The sequence below is a fragment of the Echinops telfairi genome, unplaced genomic scaffold (genome assembly GCF_000313985.2).
Source record: "Echinops telfairi isolate 266 unplaced genomic scaffold, ASM31398v2 ScPeMD7_9;HRSCAF=40, whole genome shotgun sequence".
Lineage (NCBI taxonomy): Eukaryota > Metazoa > Chordata > Mammalia > Afrosoricida > Tenrecidae > Echinops > Echinops telfairi.
In genome coordinates this window covers 91,216,848-91,237,028 of record NW_022103906.1, presented here as the reverse complement: position 1 = coordinate 91,237,028, position 20,181 = coordinate 91,216,848, and the positions used below count along the sequence as shown (strand labels likewise).

The window sequence follows — 20,181 nt, the reverse complement described above, 5'->3', positions numbered from 1 at the left end:
CATGGGACAAGGGATATATTTACCATGGCTGATGTCAGATGGACCTTGACTCGAAGCAGAGATACAAGAAAGATGTGTGCTTATGTTTCACTGACTATTGCCAAGGTATCTCAAGTCATAACAAACCTGAGAAGAATAGGAATTCCAGAACACTTCATTGTGTTCATGCAGAATTTAGATATGGATCAAGAGGCAGTTGTGCAAACAAAGCAATACTGTATGGTTTAAAATCAGGAAAGGATTTTAGGATATTAAGGAAGGGGTAATGAGGATTGGGGGGGTGGAGCATATATGAACAGTTTAACAGGATCTCACTACACTTATTCAATCTGTATGCAAAGCAAATAATCAGAGGCTGGATTTTATGAAGAAGAATGCAGTAGCAGAATTGGAGGAAGGCTTATTAGCAACCTGAGACATGTATATGTCACAACCTTGCTTGCTGAAAGTAAGACCTGAAGTACTTGCTGATAAAAATCAAAGATGGCAGCCTTTAGTATGGAGTGCAACTCAGTATAAACAAGACCAAATTCCTCACAATTGGACCAACAGGTGGTAACATGATCAAGAAAAGGAGAAAAGGCTGAAGCTGTCAAGGACTTCGTTTTGCTTGAAACCATAACAAATGCTCATGGAAGTCACGAGTAGTCAAGAGATCTAACAATGCATTGCACTGGGTAACCCTGCGGCACAAGACCGCTTCAGTGTTGAAAGAGCAAGGCTGCTACTTTGAGGACTAAAGTGTGCCTGACCCAAGCCAAGGTATTTTAAATGGACTCATCTGCACGTGAAAGTTGAAACACTGAATAAGAAAGAGGGAGAAAAACAACCAGTGCTTTTGAGTTGTGTTAGAGAAGAATACTGCATATACTGCCGAAAAGACAAAACTGCCGAAGAAACAAGCCTATCTTGGAAGAAATAAGGCCAGGGTGCTCCTTAAGAGGCAAGGATGGTGAGATTTTGTCTCAGACTTGGGACATGTTATCAAGCGAGTCCAGTCCCTGGAGAAGGACATCATGCTTGGTAACGTAGAGTGGCAGTGAAACCGAGAAAGGCCTTCGAGGAGGTGGACTGACACCGTGGCTGCAACAATGAGGAACAACTGTGAGGATGGTGCAGGACAAGGTAGGGTTTCTTTCTGTTGTGCATAGGGGTCGCTGTGGGTCGGAAATGACTCGATGGCACCTAAGAACAAGAACAAGTAAAAGCCAGATACGAAAGACCTTAACTGTATGATTTTATTTATATTACATAATCACTCTAGGCAGCAAACTCATAAAATGAGAAATCAGATTAGTGCTTGTCAGAGTTGACAGAGGAATATGAAAATTTCTTCTGTGGCCATGAAAATGTTATACAACTAGACAGAGGTGATGCTTGCCCAGCACTGTGACCATATTAACACCACTCGAGGGGTATACTTACAGCCACCCAAACCAACCCCACTGCCAGCAAGTCAAGTCCAACTCAGAGCAGCCAGATAGGATAGAGCAGACTTGCTCCATAAGGTTTCCAACAATACCTTCACTGGAGCAAGCATCTCACCCTTCTCCCTTGGAGCAGGTGGGGGGTTTGAGCCAGCAACCTTGCAGTGAGCAGCCCCACCATTGACCCAATGCACCACCAGGGCTCCTTTTGCAAACTTTACCATGAGCCAAAATACTTTACCAAACTTTACCGTAAAATTGTGTTTTATATTGTGTGTATGTTGCCACACAAAAAAATGACTGTAATTCAACCTTGAGTGAAATTATGAATGTAATTGGCATTCCTTGACAACAACAACAACAACAAAACCCCAGAAAAATTAAAAAGAACAATCTGATTGACCTAAAACTCCAAAAACCAAACTCACTGCCATTGAGTCCATTCTGACTCATAGCATCAGAGAGGGGAGAAGTGTCACTGTGAGGTAAGCGGGCGTGAGGGCCGAACTATCGCTATTTCTGAAACTGCAACACTTTACAGGAGCAGAAAGCCTCTATTTCTGAAACTGTAACACTTTACAGGACCAGAAAGCCTCTATTTCTGAAGCTGTAACACTTTACAGGAGCAGAAAGCCTCTATTTCTGAAGCTGTAACACTTTACAGGACCAGAAAGCCTCTATTTCTGAAGCTGTAACACTTTACAGGAGCAGAAAGCCTCCTCCTCCCATGGAGCGGCTGCTGACCTTTCAGTAAGCAACAGGGCTCTTCTCACCCATAAGAAAAAGCACACTGCTTAAGTCAACGTTATAAGAAGGAGCACCATGAATAAGAAGTACTAGCCTAACAGAGCCAAAGTGTTATGTAACCCTACAGCTGTGATTATTACTCCACTTGGGAATGGGTTTCTTTTATTATGTTAATGATAGTGTTCATGTAACGTATGTTAAGTCAGTCATTTTAAGGCAAAAGAGGTTTACACAAGCAAGTAAGAATTAGAGATTGTGGGGTAAGGAGGTGAGAGATGTCAAGGCACATGAAGATCACCCAGGAGCAGAAGCTCAGAAACAGCACCGCCCACCAGAGCCAACAAAGAAAGAAATCTTTCTCCTGGCACAGGAACGGGGAATTTGGACTTCTAGCCATCCAAACTGTGATAAATCTGTTTATTAAAGTCACCCATTTGTGGTATTTCAGTTATAGCAGCATTAGAAAACTAAGACACCTGATGGCTAGACACTGGGGTGCACTGTTCCTTGAAGATTGTTTCAAAATGAGGCTCTCTGACACATTCAATTTTAAGCACAGGGAGAAGCCTTATTCTCAGCCAGGTCTCTATCACAGTCATCCTTCTCCCCCAATTCATCACAGCACCTACCTGTCATGACAGCTAAATGAAGATGTGAATAAATTAGTCAATCTTCTAACTGATGGATTAATTAAATCATTGGTTATTAAGGAGTATGTCTGACCTATAGAAATTAGCTGGCACAATATCAGTCTTCCTATACCATGTCCAAAGTCTGGTTTCTTCTGCTCGTCAGACAATGAACACTACACATTCTAAGAAGGGAAAAAATAATATGAATTCAGATATCGCAGATAACACTTTATTTTTCCTTTTTTTTCAATCGTTTTATTAGGGGCTCATACAACTCTTATCACAATCCATACATACATCAATTGTGTAAAGCACATTTGTACATTCATTGCCCTCGTCATTCTCAAAACATTTGCTTTCCACTTAAGCCCCCTGCATCAGGTCCTCATTTTTTTCCCTCCCTCCCCACTGCCCCCTCCCTCATGAGCCCTTGATAATTCATAAATTATTATTTTGTCATATCTTGCCCTGTCCGACATCCCCCTTTACCCACTTTTCTGTTGTTCATCCCCTGGGGAGGAGGTCACACGTAGATCCTTGTAATCGGTTCCCTCTTTCCAACCCACTCTCCCTCTACTCTCCCAGTATCGCCACTCACACCACTGGTCCTGAAGGGATCATACGCCCTGGATTCCCTGTGTTTCCAGTTCCTATCTGTACCAGTACGCATCCTCTAGTCTAGCCAGACTTGCAAGGTAGAATTCGGATCATGATAGTCGGGGGAGTGGGGGGTGAGGAAGCATTTAGGAACTAGAAGAAAGTTGTACTTTTCATCATTGCTACATCACACCCTGTCTGGCTCGTCTCCTCCCCAAGACCCCTCTGCAAGGGGATCTCCAGTGGCCTCCAGATGGGCTTTCGGTCTCCACTCCACACTCCCCCCATCATTCACTATGGTAAGATTTTTTGTTCTGATGATGCCTTTGTAACTGCCAAAAGAAAAGTATTAGTAGATAGTGCTAGGGGTTTTCAAAGAACGGCAAGATAATACTGAGTATGGACCTCAGGGGCACAAACTTTTAATACTGAACAAGATGAAGAAAAAAGAAAAAAACAAAATTTAAAAAAATACCGAGGTAGGTGTGTTAGTCTGGGTAGACTAGAGAAACAAATCCACAGAAATGCATATGTATATGAGTTTTATATACAGGATAAGTACACATTAAGAAAGCATCCCAACCGAGTGCTGTCCAAACCCATAAGTCCAACATTAGCCCATATGTCTGACACCAATCTACAAAGGCCTCCTCAAATTCACAAAACACACGCAATGTCACTGAATGCAGGAGGAAAGCCAAATTAGTGAGCATGTAAGCATCTCAGCCCTGGCAAGGGGGTCTCCATGTGGCTTCTCCAGTACACAGGACTGCATCAGGGTGGGTCCATATGGCTTCTCCTCAAGGATGTCTCACAGGAAGTGCACCTTGCCAGCTGAAGCAGGAAACTAGCTAAGGCAGCTGCACTCTGGTCCAACCATCAGAGAGCAAGGGACCAGAGAACAAAAAAGGTGAGGCTCACCGAGCCATTTATCTCTCTGCCCTTCAATTAATCCCACATGTGTTTATCGGCCAGGTTGGCACAATAAACCTTAACTATCACAGTAGGAAAATACTAAATTTATTCAAGGAAAGAAGAGAAGGAGTTTAAGTATGGGATATTAGCTATTACTTGTAAGCATTTTTGTCATAGCAGATTCATTCTAAATCTCTGAATTGAAGGTTTAACTTTATAACACATGGAAGTATGGTGAAACTGTCAGCACGGTATGCTCAGGTGAAAAGTCCAAAAATGTTAACTCTATTTCAGAGAGATTAGCAACATCAACAAGACTCAACTTTCTCCAGACTTAGGATACTCGATATCAAGGGCTCTGTTGTCTTAATTCGTATTCTCTACTTCTCTTAAGTTCTACTATCAATTGCAATGGCTACACAGAACTTATTGACAAAACTCATGATTAAAGGTTTCATTTATTAAGAAAGTTAACAATTTATAATGCCAGTGAGAAATGCTCAGGGTAGTTGTTTATCAGGATGTGTTAGAAAGTTCTTTTGAATCTGCAAATAAATGCCCAAAGGGGCATACTACTGCACTGTAAACCTCACCCAGAAGGAAATTCAGCTCAAGCTCAGCAAACCCAACTCCCTGGTGTAAGTGACTAGCGGCACCCCACTCCAGTAACCCACTTCAGTAAGACTCAGCCCAAAGGCACGGCAGTTGTTACATAATCCACTGTCAAACGAGTGTATTAAGAGTGAAGGGATGTTGCTTAGCCTGTCAATTAAGTCGCCGCTTGATGATCTCATTTGGAGGCACAATGAAGATAAACAGCTCACTGGTAGCCAGACCGACACTCTCTCTGCTACACATTCCTGTTGACAAGCCACCTAGAGCCACAGTCATGGCAGCCAGAGCCCTAGAGATGTGTCCACGGCCCGCTATTGAATCCACAGGACTCTCCACCCACCGCCCTGTGATCTTCCTGCACTCAGCATCATTATATGTGTTGTGTGAGTCTACAGAGGACTTTATGAACTAATAGCAGATATATGAGTTAATGATTGGACTTATGGACTTGATCTGGACTGGGCTGGGATGTTTTCTCCATATACAATTGCTCTTTGATATAAAGCTCTCTCTTACACACGAGTGTTAATGAATTTGTTTCTCTAGTCAACCTGGACTAACACAGGCACTCAGCTCCACTTTCATGGGTCAGCAAGCCCAACTTCCCCAAGTAAGTGCCCAGAGGCACCCCACGCCAAAAGCCGACCTCCTGCACAAAAGCACTCAGCTTTCCTTGCTCCATGGATTGGGAAGTCCACCACTCTGTTCCATGCTCTGGCTTGTGGTTCTGCTGTGGCTCCTCTGGTATTATAGCTGTCTTCTGAGCCCAGAGGTTTCCTGCTCAGGGATCTAGGGTCCAAATAATGTGCTCCTCTCCTGGCTCTGGCTGATGAGATCCCTCCTCCTGCTTCCCAGATGGCTCATTTTATACAAAGCAGGATGACATTGCAGGGAATCCTTTTCACAACACTCACAAGTGAATCCTATCTGTATCGTCCCACACTTTCTCAGCAGACCCTGCCACTTGGTCGGAATTAAGAGACTTTGGCTAGAAAAGCCGCAGTAAATAATCACTGCCCCCGCAGACTCTTACGTATGAAGAGAATCATAATCTTCCCAGGCTTACAGTATCTGATACACATTCTACGGGCTGGCTCTTGGAGCACAGACGCATCAAGGTCTGCATGACCCACAAAAAAGCACACCCCAAGGGTACACACTCCTGGCACCTGGTTGAAGGTGTGGAGAAAAGACCTTCAGGTCACTCCTCTTTGTATTAAATATCAAATGTGCGTGAGAACAGCCACAGATGGCCCGCTTCAGAGTGCAGCAGTGGCCCAGGGAGGAGATCCTAATTAAGAACACAGCAGAGATGGTGTACGGTAATGTTACTAGGAATAAAGCCATTTTTTATTTTATATGTAGGAATTTTGTTTGCCACTAGAAAATAAATATATGGGAGCCCTTGCTTAAAAGAAGCATTTGAAATATTTATTCATTCCACAAACACTTATTAGTATTTAATATGCCAAGTCATAGGCTAGAGCCTGGTTATGAAATATACATTCAGTGCCCGTACCCACGGAGCTCAGATGGTGACGCTCTGAAACAGCTGTGGATTATATCAAGATTAATCAGATAAACTCTCATGGTGACACTTTTCCCTCATTGATTTATCCAATTAATAAACGTAGTCCAGGACCTAATATGTGTCAAAAGGAGAAATTAAATTAAAATGGAAAAGCTAGGTTTGTGTCCACTTACAAGAGGGATGTAAGAAAGCATCTTCAAAGAAAAATTAAGGCTCAAAATAAGATGTGAAGATATAAGCATAGCACATGGGAAACATTTGATATAAAAATCAATGGAACAATTTCAGAACAAAATTTAATACTCACAGATTTCTTGCCAGATGGATTTTCATATTGATAATGAAAGCCAAAATATTCAATCAACTCAAAATTAGAGGGAAGTAAATCCGAACAGGTACTTCCACAACTTTCTTTAATCATTAGGTTTTATAGAGAAAATATGAAATTACACAAAGTTCATTATGAAAACTAATAAAGTAGCAAAGTACTTGAAAAAATCAACATGGGCTGAATTCACAATGTTGGGAAGAGAGGTGTAAGGGACAGCAGTAAAGATGGCTTCTTCTCAAACAGTGCTGTAGCGATTGGTCTAAGGTGACTGTATCACACGGATGCTGATGCACGGGGACCCTACGGGACAGGGGAGAACTACCCTGTGGGTTTCTGAGAGGAGAACTCTTCGTGGGGTAGAAGCCTCATCTTTCTGCCACAAAGCTGTTGGTGATTTAAGACTACTGGCCCAGAGAGAGGCTTTCGGCCAGGTGGACAGAAGCAGCCACCTGACGATTTCTACAGCAGTGGGACCCGAGCAGCTGCCCTCTCCACGAGGAGGAAATGCTCTTCAAGGGCCCTGGTCTTCTCTTGAAAGATCCCAGTGGCGGGTACACACCACTCCACTTCAATGCTTGAACACTGAGGAGACGCCGCTCTTTGAGGGGCCTCGGAGGCAGAGAGCATCATGCTCGGAGCTGCTGACTGCAAGGTCTGTAGGCTAAGCCTGCCAGCTTCACCTCAGGCAGAGAGAGGGGGCTTTCTGCTCCGTCAAGGTTTACAGCCTCGGTACCAATTTATAAACTATCAAGGGCTCATGAGGGAGGGGGCAGCGGGGAGGGAGGGGAAAAAATGAGGACCTAATGTCGGGGGTTTAAGTGGAGAGAAAATGTTTTGAGAATGATGTACAAATGCGTTTCACACAATTGATGTGTGTATGGATTGCAATAACAGTTGTATGAGCCCCTAATAAAATGTTAAAAAGAAAAAAAAAAAGATTTACAGCCTCGGACACCCAAGGGGCAGTTCTACTTTGCCACAGAGTAAGGAGCTGGAAGGAACTCGATAGCAGTGATTTCTGTGAGCTACCTCCCAATTATTATTATTTGGGCATATCAAGGATCTACAAATAACTCCCTGGGTGTCACTGAGATCAACTTCAAGGGGATCTCTCTCCCTTGTTTGCCACTGAGTGTTGCTACTACCTGATTTGCCCAAATAAAGGCCAGTATCTCTAAATATAAGACATTAAATGGATACTCTGAAAAAGGCTGAGGCTGTAAAATTAAAAGATCCATGTCAAAATGGAATCTTGATCCTAACATCTGCTGTGAACGCAAGTTAACATCATATAGCACTAGTCTATTAAAATAGGTATAAGCTACACAAATATATCACGTAAAAATGCTGTCAGGAGGCAGATTAACACCATGCAAAATAAAACCATCAGGCCAGGCTGCTGGTCATGGACCTGTGCTGAGTGGACTCTAACCTGCTGAGCGACAGTGGGAAGGCAGGGCAGGGCAGGGCAGGGCAAGAAAGCAGGCCTGGCCCCAGGAACCACAGCTGAGCCACTGCCTACGACTTTTGTGTGTGTGTCTTTTCAGTTTAGTCAGGTATTCACGGGGAATCAGATTGAACGGACTTGTAACCTTTAAACAAGTTGGGGTTTAGTTATAAAAGATACATCGAGGTTGAGAACCAAGTTGAATCTCTCTCCTGACTGAGAGGTTGACTTACAAGCCAAATTTGCTCTGAGGATGAGATAGGAAACAATCTACAGCAAATTCTCAGGGACTTTTGTTCGAAAGACTCTGACCAGCACGTGCTAGAAATACCCTTTTGGTCACACTGACCGCCTCCCACTGGGACCCTTTCCCCGTCCTCTTACTCTTCCTAACTCCTTACTTTCCTGATTGCGGTTTTCTTTTTTTTTTTCAAATTACAGACACGTTTACACTTAATTATGTTCAGGCTTGGAGTCTTTACCAAAAAAAAAAACATATGCAATTTAAAGGTTGGGGTTTTTAAAAGCACTATAAAAGTCTACATAATGAATGACATTAATGAGTAAAGATTAATCAATTACAATGGCATCTACTAACAACTAATCACATGCAGAGAAAAGGGACCTAGCCAGTCGAAAAGTTGAGCATATGCCATAAGGCCTACAACAGACGCAGTTCATCTTTGCAGGCAGAAAAGGGGGTGCGGTATTTCAGTCAACAAAAGCATACGAGTCCCTGTTGCTGTGAATTGCCTTTACGCTGCACGTATGACATTCTAAGAGACTCACAAAATGAACTATCAGTGTGTTTTGAACCTGATCAATATTTCTATTAAAAGGATGAAAATAATTTAAGAAAAGAAAAAGCCAGAGGGAAAAATAGCTTTGTACTCAAAAGTTTTTACCATTTAAAAAAAACAAACTATTTTTCCCAAAATGGAATTTCCCACTTATCTGAGAGAACAGTAGGATCCTCCCCAAAAAGGGTAGCTGAATGTTTTATCACTGTACAGTGATTGCAGCAGGGTTTTTGAACATAAATTGTATTTTCTTAGTAAAGCTTAGTTAGCTATTCGCACAAGAATTTTCATGGTTTTATTTTTTATTATTATTATTAATCATTTTATTGAGGGGGACTCTTACAAATCTTATAGCAATCCATCATTCAACTGTATAAAGCTCACTTGTACATATGTGGTCATCAACATTTCCAAAACATTTTCTTTCTACTTGAGCCCTTGGTAATAGCTTTTTCCCTGTCTCCCACCCTCCCTCCCTCGTGAATCCTTGATCAATTACATATTATTATTATTATTTTATTTTGTATCTTAAATCGGCCTCACAACACAGCCTTTTTAGGCAAAATATGTGTTTATAACCATTTTGCTAGATAAGAATAACACTAAGAGAAGTGAATGAAAGATGACTAGATATTAGAATCAAGATTCTATTTTGGCCCTGGTCTTCTGATTTTAAAGATTACACCTTCTTCAGAATATCCATTCCTTATGCTTATATTTAGAAATGCTAACTTTTGTCAGAGAAAATCAAGTCGTAGCCTGCACAGTTAGTGAAAAACAAGGGAGAGATATCACCTTGAAGTTCACCTGAACTGCAGCCTGAGGGTGCCTTTTTTTGTGGAGACCTGGACAGGCACACATATTAGCAAGGGTTTCCTTATTTACCAAGAGTTTGGGTACCACTGTGTGTACTCATCATTGGGGTTCCCTATAAAGAGAAGACCAAGGCCATAAACATGCTCAGTACCTTTTGAATCAATAAACTGAATAAGGTCTTTATTTTCATACTGACAGAAAACCACAGAATTCACTTGCTATGCCTCTAAGTTATATAATAAATTATATAGCATGTAAATTAGTCTGTACACTGATCATCAGGGAATTCTTGACCACCCTGGTAGAAGTTCGGGTGCCCGACATGCCTCACTAGGTTAAGCAAACTGTTATGCGATTTATCCACTCCTAAAGAGAACAGTCAACTTAGCTATAACTCCAGTAAGGACAAATCGAATGGGATGCAATTCTCTGAAAGTGGCAGATATTTGAAGAGCACATTAAATTGCAAGTGAGTCGTTGGGAATTGAGGGGCTGATGGGACCTTTCCTAAACCTATGCATACGTCAGAAAACAAAGAACACCTGAAAAAAATAGAGTAAGAACTACAGAGCCACTTTCTCTTCTTCAGTGCATTTGCTCATTAATAATTCATTTAATATAGCTTGATGCAAGGAAAAAAGGGGAATTCTGAAGAAAATGTCATTGTTCCACTGAGATAATTCAAGAAATAAGCTTACATCTTTGAATCACAAAACACAAAACTGTCGACCAGGTTGGTGGCAGAATTAAGAAGGGATGGGGTGAGAGAAAAGGGAATGAGTCCCTAAAGTACCAAAATGTGAAGCCACCATCAACAGATTTGTACTATGAACGATACTCAGTTGAAGAGAGATTGTCATTGTTTCGACCCTTCACTCTGTGACAGTTCACGGCATGAAATGAGTCAACCTTACTTTCCCACTGTGATTTTCAACTACAGCAGATATTGATTCTACCTGTAATAAACAGCTAAATCATTTGATCCTTAAAACCTGCCATTTCCCATTCCAATGGGCACCAAAATAAAAGGTCCTGGATATAGTGGGGTTGGGGGAAGTATAATAGAAGTCAAAATCATATAAAAAAGCAGACTTACTGGTCTGATAAAATATCGGTGGAGATATGAGCTCTTGACAAACAGAATCCAGGACAGATAAACCCCTCAGGGCCAATAATGAGAGTAGCAATACCATGAGGGTAGGGGGAAGGTGAGGGAAGAAAGAGGAGAAAGGAGGAACTGATCGCAATGACTGACATACAACCCCACCGCCTACCCCAGGGGGATGAACAACAGAAATGTGGGTGAAGGGAGACAACAAACAGTGTAAAATATGAAAATAAAAATAATTCATAAGTTATCAAGGGTTCACAAGGATGGGAGGATGGGGCGGGGCGGGGGTGGGGGTGTGTGTGAAGAACTCATACCAAAGGCTCAAGTAGAAAGAAAATATTTTGGAAATGATGATGGCAACATATGTACAAATGTGCTTGAAACAAGTGACGTATGGATTGTTACAAGAGCGGTAAGAATCCCCAATAAAATGATTTTTAAAAGAGAGAACGAGAGATCGGTGGAGGCCTGAGACTATGGATCCTATGCACCCTTCAAAGCTGATACTGACCCTACCACAAGCAGGAGAATGAGAGCCAGGAGACACATACTCCAGTCCAGTCCACCACCCAGAGCAAAGGAGCAGCATGCACCCAAACACCGAGCTCGGGCGCAGGCGGGGGCAGGAGGAAGGAGCAGTGGAAACCAGAAAGTGGAAAGAGAGCTGCCAGTGCACGGAGGGGATTACAAACAGTATGCTATAAGATGTGTAGCAAGTGTTCAATGGAAAACTTTCGCTCAAACCAAAATTTAAAAGTTCAGAAATAAATAACCATGGCATTCCAAGACACTAAAAAATTAAGAAGCTGCATCTTTCTCTATATCTTCGCTCCCTACAACGAAGTAAACAAAAGCTAACTTCCTTCAGCTTTAAGCAAACAGCATATTATCGGTAATCACATTGCCAGATTTAGGAAGAATCATAACTCCTTTAGAATGTTGGCCTTATTTGTTTTCACATAGAAGTCTCTCCAAATGCTGCATCATAATCAGGAACTCTTTTTTCATCAGAGAAAAAAAAGAAGTAAATATGATCATTCGGAAACTGTACATTGGCTGAACAAAAGCAAACGGCGATTTCACAGGCTGATGACACCAGTATCCAGCGCTGCTCCGTTCTTCATCTGTCCTAGAGTGTCGAGATCATCTTTTAAGAAAGGAATAGGACATCTTTGGAATGATGAGACTAAGTCAAACCTGTGCCTTGCAGCAGGTTCTGAATACAATGAAATCAGGATGGCCGGCACTCACCCTTCAGAGAGCATCCTTCTCTAAAAGGAGTCATAACTCATAAAGACCTACCTGCTCATTTTGATTCCATTCCCCTTGTTGCTTCAGAGACGGAATGGCCCAGATGCTCAGTTTTCCTGAGAAATGAATGGCTGCAAGGAGAGTTCCATCTGGAGAGAGGCTCATCTTAAAGATCCCATCCTATACGATAATTATATTAGAATAAGGTCAGAACAAGGACTTGTAGCCTAATGGAAATAACTTCCAGAATTTGTAAAACTCTTTAAAGGAGCCATGTTATGCATGGTTTTTAGTAATTAAAGATGCCAACCCCTTCAAAGCAGGTTTATAAATATACCCCAGCATATGGAAACAGGGCTCCTGCCCTTAAGGAGTCTCATGTTTTATAGTGTTATGAAAGACATATAACCCAAAACCCAAATGCATTTCAACATTACAAAAATGCTTGTTCATGTTAAACATCAATTACCATAGGTCTTCAAATACATTTTATAGTTTGGTCTTAACTAAATGGTGAATTCTTTACAGTCTGAGCCCAGGTTCTTAAAAAAACTTTATTCACACAATGCCTGGAATATGTTACGCATCATGGAGAGTCTAAACACTCATGCTTTGGAAGAGAAAAATAGCATCAGGAACAAAAGGGAGCTGGGGGAAAGAGCACCAAAGAGTCGTGAGAACAGATGGAGAGCAAGCAAACTCAGGTGTCGCTTTGTTTCAGGTGCACATGAATGCTTAAGATTTGTTATGCTGAACCATTCAATGTTAGGCACTCATCTGTTGGCACAGAACAGAGAAACTGTGTAACACATTGCTCTTACATGGCCACCTGGGATGTAAAGAGGAAGATTTGGTGGTGGGGTCCTACCTGTCCTACCGGTCTCGCAGTCCTTTCCTATCAGAGTACCAGGTCTTCTCAGGTACGCATGAAGACACAGGTGGAGCATATGGATGTTTGGCTGCCTGCCAGCTACTACAGAATCAGAAGAACGGGGCAAACACTAACTGGACAACTATTTCCATTTGAGCCTTTATTGAAGACAAGGCCTAAGGAAAGTTGCCCACATTGAGTAAAACATGGACCATGAAACAGCAGCCCACAATCATATTTCTCCAGAACATTTGGAAAATCTAGCAATACTGGCCCAAAGGCAATCAAGTGGAAATAATTGGTAGATGACCCCTTAGAAAAGCCATAGCTTCCCAGTTGGCCAGAGCCCCTACTCTTTCCCTGGTATCACTGCAACATCAAGGCCAATATCAGCTGCAGACCTGAAAACTAACCACAATTACTACACATAGCTCGACTCATTAATTTATATTATCTGCCTGACTTTATAAACTTTTGAGTTCAAGTCCTCAGGTCTAAAACAACGAAAACATATTAATAATCAAGAACACAGAACAATTTCAGGAGGTGAAGAACATTATAGATGAGCAAGTAGATAAAAAGATGAGCATTATCAGCCACCTTTCTGAGAATTCCAATTACTTTAGCCAGCTATATAAATCTACCGCAGAATCTCAGACCTTTAGAGATTAAAATACAAATGCCTATGAGAGGGCTGCAATAAAGACACTTCAAACAGAGTTTGGAATTTGTAGCACCCCTTCCTCTGTGAGGGAGGTAAGAGGAAGAAAAATGAAATAAGTGACATCTTTCTTTGAAGACTTGAACATTAATAAGTGGGCCTCAAATGTGGAGATTTCTAAGAAGTGTCTATTAGCAAAAGTGTAGCTTAAAATTAATTTTCAGGACATCTCATCCTAATCATTAGATTTTATAGAGAAAGATACTGATGAGCAGAAAGAAGATGGGTCCAGATGAGGTGCCAGAATCTGAATTAGTACACACAAGTCTTCAACCTCGCTCTGGGGCACTGTGACGGCCCCACTGGAACTTACATGCAGGTTCCTGGATCGAAATTATGGTTAAGAAGATCTTACTGTTTTGATCCTGTGACTAATTAGTCATGTGTGGACCTTATGGTAACCCCAAGTAACACAAATACTCCACTCAGCAACTCCACTTATAACATTCTGACAATAATGGGACAATAATGGGAATTATGAATCTCTTTAAGAACCAGAAACAGCTCTGTAACCAGAAAAAAATCATGACATGAATATGCTGCCTTTTCATTTTTTTTCTTCTCGTCCACTCTTCCTTGCTTACTTTTTAGAAACTTTAAGAAATAAATGTATTAGCTAAAACATTACCCATTGCTTTTAATGTTAGTTATTATTATTTTTATTAGGTTTTTTATTTGTTAATTATTATTAGTTTAGGTTATTATTATTAGTTAGTTAATATTAGTTTCAGTTGATACCATGATATCCACACTACAAACTTACCATTCCTTTATTAAAAACATTTTTTTGAGGAGCTGATGCCAGGGGCTTAAGTGGAGAGCAAGTGTTTTGAGAATGACGAGGGGAACGAATGTACAAATGTGCTCGACACAACTGATGCATGTATGGATTGTGATAAGAGTTGTATGAGCCCCCGATAAAATGAGTTAAAAAATAGAAGAAAAATAAATAAATAAAATATTCCATGCCAAAAAACCCAAAACATTGTTTATATAATATTCACAAACACACAAAAGTGGAAAGTATAGCATAATAAAGACCCATGTGCCCAACCACCCTCTTCAACAAACATCTACAGCGCCAAGTTTGCTTCCTTTTTCCTTCCCCAACTGACACCCCAACCCCAGCATGCCCCCACCCCTGGAGAATTTTAAAACACATTCCAGACATTACACTTCATCAAGCTAGACATATAAGTATGCATTTCATTAAGGTCCCAAGCTATCTGCTTAACTTCCATATATGCTAGTAGTAATAATACAGAGTTAGTAGCAGCAAGAGAATCATAGCCGATCAGTGATGAACAAATCATTCTTGTTGCTTACATTGTGTGCCTTCTGAAATGGAAGCTCTAGTGTTTATTTACAGGAGAGTTTCTTAATGCCTATTGCTCACAAGGTATTAGGCCCAGGAAACAATTTAGCATCCTAGTAACAACTGTGGAATAAGATCTCACGTCACAGTAAATACTGTAGAAAATGTATGCTAAATTCTGTTAAGTCTGTGATCCTTAGAGGCCTGAGTGAGTATTAGTTGGCAAGGAAGGAGCTCTAGGCTGCACACCACCACGTAGCTTTTCTATAAAAGAGACATCACTCTAAATGTGAATTTTAAAAAACCTCCTCAATCCAGTTTGTGTGGCTCCTGAGGTTGTGCAAAATTGTGGTTAGAGGCATTTCACTCTTCCATCCAACATCCAAGGATGGCTAATTTCCATTTTCAACATCTAGTAGTGAGAAAGCAGCTTTTTTTTTTTAAATTATTTTATTGAGGGCTCGTACATTTCTTATCACAGTCCATACATACATCCACTGAGTCAAGCACCTATGTACATCCGTTGCCCTCATCAATCTCAAAACATTTGCTCTCCACTTTAGCCCTCAATATCGTTTGCTCATTTTCTCCCTCCCTCCCCGCCTCCCCTTCCCCTCCCCCTCCCTCCTGGACCCTTCATAATTCATAAATTATTATAGATTTGTCATAAGTTACCCTGTCCAACGTCTCCCTCCATCCTCTTCTCGAGAAAGCATCTTTTTAAAAAGTGTGTGTGTGTGTGTAGTTCAAACCGTTATTCTGGTACAGTGTGTTACAAAGAACTAAAATACAAGGAAATTACTTGCTTGTTTGTCCTCCCTCTGCTCAATCAGAGGATACCGACAAGAATGAGAAAGAGCTACATTCCACATGAGAGAATAGCCACTAAATGAGAGTCAAGGTAACAATCAATCTACAGTTCCCTGGAGGTACAAACAAATATAAAAATGTCCTTTCTTAGACAGACTGAACAGACTTGTGTTTGTCTTTCAACGAATCAAATCAACCAAAATATACACAATCAACTATATAGACAAGCCTGTTTGAAAAAAGACAAGACTATCAAGTCCCCAAGAACAAACAGTTCACAAAAAAATGACATCCAAATGGCTAACAAACATTTGAAAAATGCTCCCAATTATTGGGCATCCAGGAGATGAAAATCTAAGTGACAATGAGACACCACTTTATATGACAATGACAGTCAAGTAAGAAAATATATATTTTAAAAAAAGGCTGGAGAGTGCAGAGAGATGGCAAGTCTCAGATACTGCTGGTGGGTCTGTAAATAGGTACAACCACTGTGGAAAGCAATATGGCGCTACCTCAAGCAACTGGGAACAGAAATGCCACATGTCCCAGCAATGCCTCTGTGGGTATATAATAGCAAAAGAAGTAAAAGCCATAACATGAAAAGACATATGCACACCCATGCTCATCACAGCACTGTTCACAACAGCAAAACGTCATAAACAATCTGAATGCCCAACAGCAGGAGAATGTATAAAGAAACTGGTACATACACACAATGGAATACTATGCATCACTTAGAAAAAAAATAATACAACTACGAAACACCTTAAGACACGGATGGGCTTGGAGAACATTCATATGTATGAGAGCATTACTATAAGGGCAAAAACCAACACAAAGATTTGCATGCCGAAGAGAATGGACTTTAGAGGCCCCAGGGAAGGCAGGCCAGAGTGGGAAGATGAAACGACAGGCTAGAAGGTTGACAGGCACTGTCCTGGGTGAAAGGGAGGGCAGAGGTTCATAACAGGGAGAAGAGAGATCACGAGAGGAGGCTGGGACAGAATACAGCAGGGGAGTCTGAAGTTCAGAGTGGGATGAGTGGTTTGACCTGTGGGATACAGAGCTGATGTTCTGAAATGCAAAATCCCCCCACCTATTTCATAATAAAAAATTTTAATCATAAAAAAGAACATCAACTCCCCAATTATTTATTATGACAATTACACTGTAATACTCAAATAAGATCCTCCCAACAGACACCGCACGATTACACATGCTACTCTCCAGGCAGAAAGCCTGGTCTGCCTTTCTGCCTGAGGAGCTCTTCCTTCAAGAGGCAAGTCAGTCTCACTGATAAAATAAAGGCTCTCTCTTCTTCACCTCAGCAGAACTTGGTATTACATTATTAATTAGAATATAAAATATATAATATTAAACTGTCTTATAACTACTTCTGAGTCTGCCTACCCTGACTACATTGCAAGTTCCTTGAAGAAGTGCATGCGTACGCTCAAACTTTCCACCTTTCGACTGCTGCCACGTATGTGAACTGTTTCTCGCACCCAGCGTTTCATTATGAACACACTCAGAGAAAACACAGACTAGTCTAGTTCATTCCTTTCTGCCCTGAAAGGTATTCTGGAAATGTTTGAGAAGCACAAGGTTAAATCAATTTGTATTACCTGTTCTTGTCCTTGCCGGCTGTACAGCTTCACACTTAACATCCTTAATAATCCTCGTGTCTGTGGCACCTGCACAACACACACATTACACAAAGAGAGAGTGATCAAGGGCCTTCGCAGTATATAAAGGCATTGCATCACACAATACAAACTAAAAACATTAGTTTAAGAAATGGTTACTAAAACCTTCAATAACTGTCAGAGATCTTGGTGAGATTTTGTTATTAATATTTTTAATCCACTAAATAGTAAAATATTTAAAAATATACCCATAGTCAAGAGCATTTTAAATAGATAAATAAGTCTAGCATTATCTAGGCAAATTATAATCAACTGTACATTCTTCTCAAATAAGTTTGTCCCAGATTACCATTTCGACATTTTTACCATTAAAAAAATCAAAACTCTTAAAAAAAAAAATCAAAAATCCCACCAGAAATCTCAAAGGTTTTATCCTGCACTTGAAAAATACTAGGAAAAAAATAATTATTTAGATTCTAATATTTGAAATGACATTATTTACAAAAACATCATTTTCTTGCTGTTCTTATTATCTTTAGGCTTAAGAAATGCATTAAGCAAAGCATACAGGATAGGTATAATGTAAATTTTTCAGTTGAAAAAAGTAATACTACTTACAACAGTCAAAACATGTAAACAAACAAAGTCCATAAATGTGAAACAAGGCTTTTTTATCAGACACGTTTACTTTCAAATATCAAGACTGTAGAAAAACAAGTTTGAACTTACAAGAACTGAAAGATTTCTTCCTCCACAAGCCCTCCCAAAACATTTACTAGGGGAAAGGGTCACTCAACCAAGAGAACCCTGAGAAAGCACCAACAAAAAACTGACGGCAAACAATTAAAAATATAACAGGGGGTAACAAAAGACCACAGGAACTGGACCATCTCAGAAGTAAAGAACATCATCAAATAAGTGATCAAATAATCTAGACTGAGACAAAATATGAAGGAGTTTCAAAAAGTCCATGGAAAAGTAGAATTAAAAGATAAAGGGAATTTTTTGAAACCCTTTTTGAAATCAACCTCTTATTTCATAACATAAGGTTTAATATCCAGAATAAATATATATATATATTAAATTCCAACTAAACAACAAGAAGACAAGCAACCCAATTAAGTAGCCAATAGCTTGAATAGACATTGCATTGAAGAATATTTTAAATATTTTAGGTAGGCTAGCATAGGGCTGGGAAGGCCATCAGTGCATGCCCAGAGGGCCAAGCTACAGAAACAAAGGAGTGGCACACTGCACATGCTCAGAGGTTCAGGTTTCCCGCCAGGTAGACATGGGAGGGCACTGCACTTGGATTGGCCCACCTAGGCCAGGTGAATTCAATTCAGCCAATGGGGTCGACCAGGGGTCGTCCACCACGCCTCCCCGCGGAATCATTGAAAAGGCAGGAGCCCAGTGACTTTGCGGGACTCTGCGAGCAGCTTCGAGGCAGGCTGCACGTTCCGGAGGAGCCCTAGGGGTGCCCATGTAAACCTGAGCCGTCTGACGCTCATACAACTCACTAGGAGCACAAACCGGGCTTCGGCGTGAATTCTTTCTCGCGCGGAGCCAAGGACCGAGGTATATCTATCCCCAGAGAGATCTAACAACATCATTAGTCATTAAACCAATTGCCCTCAAACCAACCCAACTCACAGTGATCCCAAGTGTATCAAAGTAGAACTTGCTACATAGGGTTTGCAATGGCTGAGTTTTCTAAAACAGACCACCAGGTCTGCCGTCAGAGGTCCCTCCAGGGGACTCAAGCATGTTAGCATTTGCACCACCCAAGGGCTACCATTAGGACGGCTATGATGAAAAGAAGAAGAAAACGAGGAAGGAAGAAGTGCTGGCTAAGTTTCAGTGACGAACATCAATGAAATGACAGAGGATATCCTCATGCCAGTGTATTCAGACAATGAAAAGGAAATTGTCCGCTTCTTTTGAGCAACAATATAAAGAAAATAAACAAAATGAAATGGTAGCTGGACTGCCAAGTGGGGTCTAAAGAGCTCTTTTTAGGGGTGAAGGGAAAGACAAGCTGTGTGCTCGCAAATACTTCTAATAGGCAGCAAAATCTTGGCGAATAAAATATCTTTGAAGACACAAGAGCGGGGTGGGGGGTTGGTTGAGCAACAACAGTCCATCTGTATACACACAAAAACTTTGTTCTCTGTAGGCAGAGTTCCAAGCAAGTACTGAAATCTTAGAATCACTTCTATTTTCTCAGGCAAATAGGATCCTAGAAACTGGATTCCAGAAAGACTGTATTTCCAAAACAATATTGTGCATGGAAAAAAACCAATAACAGTAACACAAAATTGCCAGTTTTGTTCATTGTATAGGCTTTCTTCCAAACTTTTTACATTAAAAACAAACATGATGATAAAACACTGGTATATCATTTTACAGTTTATGATTTATATTATTTCATATGATCCAGGTAAAATAATCACCAAAGACAATAATAAAAGCATACTGTGTGCCTAACATGATACAACTAGCATGCACAGAATGGAAAAAGCATTAACTCTATTTTCATCTTATATTTTAGAAGTGAATCCCCGCCCCCCCTGAAAAAAAGGGAACAAAACAAAA

General features: G+C 40.8%; 1 protein-coding gene across 1 annotated transcript in view; it reads right to left on the bottom strand.

Annotated features, from left to right (window-relative positions):
- NBAS (NBAS subunit of NRZ tethering complex) overlaps positions 1 to 20,181 on the bottom strand; it is a gene marked incomplete at its 5' end in the record, with an annotated part of 394,305 nt that overhangs the window by 293,437 nt on the left and 80,687 nt on the right. Inside the window, 2 exons of the mRNA XM_045286598.1 lie at positions 12,272 to 12,400; positions 17,566 to 17,634. Of these exons, the coding sequence (XP_045142533.1) occupies positions 12,272 to 12,400; positions 17,566 to 17,634 (198 nt within the window). The remainder of the gene's footprint in view (positions 1 to 12,271; positions 12,401 to 17,565; positions 17,635 to 20,181) is intronic.